The 5,066-nt window shown below is 65.9% G+C and overlaps 2 protein-coding genes across 2 annotated transcripts in view; both read right to left on the reverse strand.

The window, feature by feature from the left end:
- Window positions 1–246, reverse strand: part of LOC102471510 (sialic acid-binding Ig-like lectin 14) — an 8,664-nt gene extending 8,418 nt beyond the window's left edge. Inside the window, 1 exon segment of the mRNA XM_027770360.1 lies at window positions 22–246. Coding sequence (XP_027626161.1) covers window positions 22–226 — 205 coding nt within the window. The 5' untranslated portion in view covers window positions 227–246.
- On the reverse strand, window positions 243–5,048 carry LOC102471925 (sialic acid-binding Ig-like lectin 13; the record flags this gene model as incomplete). The annotated part of the gene is made up of 7 exons (XM_027770368.1): window positions 243–998; window positions 1,239–1,319; window positions 1,683–1,776; window positions 2,089–2,346; window positions 3,998–4,051; window positions 4,228–4,506; window positions 4,643–5,048. Coding segments are annotated over 6 exons (1,164 nt in total), but the record flags the coding sequence as incomplete, so codon positions are not given.
- Window positions 5,049–5,066: the final 18 nt, after the last annotated feature.

Raw genomic sequence — 5,066 nt, forward strand, 5'->3', positions numbered from 1 at the left:
TGCCATTCACCTGCCGTCCACCTGCCGTCCACCTGCCGTCCACCTGCCATTCACCTGCCGTCCACCTGCCGTCCACGATGTGCGGGCTCTTTGCGCCTTTCCGCGACTGTGGCCGCCAGGGCTCTGAGCAGCGTGCCCAGCGGCTCTCCAGGTCCAGCTCCCAGCCCTGCAGGATGTCCCCAGGGCCGGCTGCAGCCCCTGGGGAGGTCTGCGTCTCGGAGGACATCAACACAGGGTCGTCGGCGTGCACCAAGTCCGGGTCTCCACTCCCCCGCACATCGCTCTGTTCCGTGTGTCCCGTCTCAGGACAGCACCCGAAGGGGCAGCACCCGAACAGGCGTGGCGTGGCCCCCCTAGCGTCCGGCCTGCGTTTCTGACCCAGACTCCGCGTCTCTCCGTGAGCTGGCCGGCTATTCGCATCTCTTCCTTGGAGAAGTCCACGCGGTGGCGGAGGCCACGGGCCTGCACACCCATGCTCCTCTGTGGCCAACGAGCCGAGCGCGGTGCTGAGTGGTCTGTGTCCACGGCCGGATGTCCCTCTTCTGCTCACACACACACACACACACTCACACACTCACACTCACACACTCACACACACTCACACTCACAGGCCTGGGTGACAGTACAGCCTGAGCCGGAAGGATGCGGGGACCCGAGTGGGCCGTGATGGTAGGACGTCCCCGGTGAGCTCTCACTGCCCACCAGGCCTGGCCTCATGGCGTGGTGAGACTCCCCTGTAGCGAGAGCGAGGCCCCGGGAGGGGAGCCTGCAGGAGACAGGTCAGCGAGGCCCCCCAGGCTGTGGCGCTGTCACCTCACTCTTCAGCAATGGAGGGGACACCTGGCTGTCCGGCCGCGCAGCATCTGGAAGTACGCTTGGGGGCTCGAACTGGGGAGGGATGGAGCAGGAGGTGAGGTGGATTCCTGGACCCAGGGAGGAGGCGAGGGCGCAGGGATGACCGGGGCCGGGATGGAGGAAGGCCACCCAGATGAGCCGTGCTGAGGAGGAAGGAGGGACAAGAGTTAGCCACACGGAGACCAGGGGGGGAGGGAGGTCACGCTGGAGAAGCACGCCCTGCTCTGGCTGCAGTGATGGGGCCACCAGGTCATCGGGCATGGGGAAGCCGGCGAGCAGTGAGTGGGGGGGTACAGGGCAGGTTGGAACGGAGCAACCCTGGGCACCTTCCTGGGGGAGGTGTCCAGTGCGATGCTGGATGATGAGACGCCCACATCACTCACCTGAGAGGTTAACCCCTGGCAGCTTTTGCATCCTCCATGCCCACAGCAGGCTTGGCCACCTCCTTCCTGTGGAACCTCACTCTGAGAGAGACCGGGCACTTCAGTGTGGTCAGGTCGGGGGCAGAGGGCAGCCGACTCCCCTCCCCTGTGCATGTGAGGGGCTGAAGGAGGACCGAGGAGGAGCAGCCTGGCCAGTCCTGGGGACCTCCCTGAGGAGCGCAGGTACCTCCCCAGCCTGGACACTTGCCCAGAGTTGGGGACATCCACACTACCTCTGTGGAATCCTCACCCCGACTCAGCCCTGCCTGCCCCAGGCCCTCTGCATCCACTCAGGTCCCCCCCACCCCCCGCTCCTCAGGCCCCCCCCACCCCCCGCTCTGAGGCTCGGGGACTCAGCCTCAGCCCCATCCTCCCCGTCTCCCCTCATCCCTGCACAGTGCTCACCTGAGGAAGATGAGGAGGAGGCAGAGAAGCAGGACCTTGACAGCCGCCTCCCCGAGGGCCACCAGAAACACCTCTGCCATGGGCCCTGAGGTCCCTGGGGAAAGTGGGACGAGGCAGGTCCACCTGCCGGCCATGCTCCTGGCCCTTCCCCTGCCACCCGGACCTTCCCATGGGCTCCCCAGGCCCTCCCTGCATGCCCGAATGCAGGTCCGGTCGGCCCTGGCCTCACCCTCCCCATTCCCGACGGGCCTCCAGTGACGAGGGCTCCAGTCCCGTGGCGTCAAGGCCTCAGAGCTGAGACCCAGGCTAGGATCAGCACCCCCTCCTCTGCTCACCCCCAGGGCTGCTTAGGGACTGGGAGGGGGAGAGGTGGGGTGGGCTGGGCTGAGGTGGCCCCGACACTCACTCTGCAGGCAGAGCCGCAGGGAGAGGTGCTCAGAGCCCAGAGGGTGCTCAGCTCGGCACGTGACTTCTCCTTCGTCGCTGGCACGTACTCGGGGCAGCTCCAGCAGCCCAGTGTTCGAAACCTGTGAGGGGCTCAAGGTCAGGTTTCCCTGAGCCCAGCTCAGCCTGGCGGGAGGGTTGCTGTCCACAACACACACCAGGCGCAGGGACTCGCCCTCCAGGACACACAGGGAAGAACGGTTCCTCAGGCCTGTAGATGCTGAGGAAAAGACAGAGGGTCAGAGTGACAAAGCAGTCCAGAGAAAGAGGAAGGGTAGACAGGAGGACGCCCGCGTGGGCAGCTGGAGAGAAGGCGGGGCAGGACCGAGCCTCTGGGACAGCGACCCAGGGAGGAGCAGGCAGGAGCTCCCAGTGGCTGGGCCGGCCCCTCTCTGCACCGGCTGGCGTGAGGCATCTCTGACCCAGGGGCTCTGCACCCCCGGAATCAGGCCAGGACACGCACTGGGAGGCCCTCGGGAGGCCCTGGGTCTTCGCACACCTCCCGGCTCTGACGGCTCAGCGGGGCGCACCTGAGGCTCTTACCCTTTGTCCATGTCGGCACAGCACACCCCTTCGCTGAGTTATTGGGGTGCCTCTGAGAGGGGCTCTGAGAAACTCAGTCTAGGGGGAAGTGGGGACCCGGGCACAGACGCTCACATGGCCACATGACACGTGATGGGGTGAGTTGGGTCCACACTGCCCCACCCTCCAAGACAGCACATGAGACCATGTAAAGGAGGCCATGTAAGTGCTATCTATGGTCCCTGAGGGCTTCCTGGAGGAGGCACACCCATGTTAAGCCTGAAATGTGTTGTGGAGGATGAGAAGAGGCAGTTAGTTGAAGGTGAGGGATGAGGGACATTCCAGAAAGGAGAAAGAGGGCCGAGAGGGCTCAGGCCCGTGTACATCCGGGAGGCCGGTGCCGGGCATTGGGGAGGGACTGGGCACAAACTCAGAGACGGGACGGGACTGAGCTGGGCCCGCACTCTGGCCTCCCAGGGGCATTGGGGGACTGTGGCTCTGCGTGGAGAAAATGCGGCCCACTCCTGACATCGGGGGACGCGGGCCCTGCTACTTCTCGTTCGGAAGTGGAGCCCACAGACACAGGCGTGTGCCGGGGGACCAGACACGGCCCTTCGGCGCAGCGTCCCCTCGGCAGAGGAAGTGAGGCCAAGACTACCCAGCACGGGCAGGGCGGTGGCTCGGTACCCGTTGGGGCGGCGGGGGCTCTCCCAGCTGGGCGGGTCTGAGGCGTGTCTCATGCTGGGTAAACTCCCTTTAAAAGCCAAATGATGTGAAGTGATCGAATGTACAAGAAAATTATAATAGTACTAAAGTTTTAAAAATAATAAAGAGATTTCCCACCACAGACGATGCGTGTGGACTCGGTCACCCACGGTGACACGGCACCGACGCAGAGGACAGTGGGCGGTCTGTGCGACCACACCCCTGCCACCCTCAGCTGACACGCCCAGGCTCAGGGCACCTGCAGGGACACTGCCGGCCAGGGGGAGGGTGTGGACTGAGCACCTGAGGGGGCTGTGCTGCTCTGAGGGTGTCCCTGTGACTAAACCACCCCCAAATCCCTGATCAGACCCCCGGGAGGGAGAAGGCCAGGGGTGCTCAGGAGACGCGGGCAGCCGGAGAGGCCGGCTCTGCAGCGTGAGGCCGCCCTGCCCAGACCTGGGACCCAGTGGGCTCAGGAGTCTTGGGGACAGATGGTCAGAGAGGCCGTGGGGGCTGGGATGGGAAGGGTCTCTGGGTCCCAACGAGGAGGTCTGTGGTCCCCAGGTGAGTCCAGGATAAGGAGGCCCCGCCCTGCCCTGAGCGGACCAGCCCCCAGCCCCAGCCCCAGGGAGGCCCCTCCTCACCTGCGGCGTCCTCGTCCCCTCGGAAGACAGTTACGCTCAAGTTCCGTGGGGCGTCTGGAGGAGACACGGGAGCGTGGGGGTGAGGCCGCGTGGACTCGCCTCTGCCCCTGGAGCTGCGTAAACGGGGACGGCAGAGCCGGGACTTCCCGACCCCTCCAGCCTGGGACCAGCCCCCCCTGCTGTCCCAGGGACACCCCCACCAGTCCCAGCCGTCCTGGTCCCTCTCTCACAGGACACATTGAGGCGGATGGTCCCCATCAGGGTCACGTCAGTCCCGTTGGCCCCACGCACGGTCACCCGACAGGTGAGGTTGGTGTCGTGGTCCTGGGGCCTCGGGGTGAGGCTGAGCACGGAGGAGCGAGTGACGGAGGGCCCCAGGGAGGACACGGATGTCCCCGACCAGAAGAAGATGGGGGGTGTCCCCTGCTCACAGGCCCAGGGCACAGAGCAGGTCAGGTTCGTGGGGCGGCCGGACTCCAGGGTCCCCCAGACGTGGATATGGGTCAGGGCTGCCGAGGAGGGACACGCAGGGTCAGGAGGGAGGGTCCGAGGGGCAGCCCCTCCCCTGAGCCAGACCCTTCACCCAGCCCCTCCCAGGACGGGGTCCCAGCCCCACCCCCATGGCCCTCCCGGGCCCCCACTTACCTGTCACGCGCACGTCGAGCTTGGTCCCCCAGTAGTTCCACTTCACAATGGGCCCTCTCTCCATCTTGAAGAAGTACGTCCCCTCGTCGCTCCTCCTGGCGTCACGGATGCCCAGGGTGCAGTTGTTGGTCCTGGGATCCCCGAGGAGGCTGAATCGGCCCCGGGCCTCCTCCCGCACTGTGCTGGCCGGGTCGTTCGTGGCCACTGGAGCATCCTCGTTCGTGTTTACATTGGCCCCGTCCCGGAACCAGTACCCGTGAACCGGGTCAGAGTCGTTCCAGCCCACCTCGGGGTAGGAGAAGGAGCAGCGCACGGCCACGCACAGGCCCTCGGGCACCTCCACCCGCCGCCCCTGCAGTTCCAGGCTGTAATCCTTGTTAGTCTCCCTGTCCCCCAGGGCCTCCCCCCACCCCCGCAGGGCCAG

The sequence above is a fragment of the Tupaia chinensis genome, unplaced genomic scaffold, assembly GCF_000334495.1.
Source record: "Tupaia chinensis unplaced genomic scaffold, TupChi_1.0 Scaffold000129_1, whole genome shotgun sequence".
In the NCBI taxonomy this organism is placed as follows: Eukaryota; Metazoa; Chordata; class Mammalia; order Scandentia; family Tupaiidae; genus Tupaia; species Tupaia belangeri.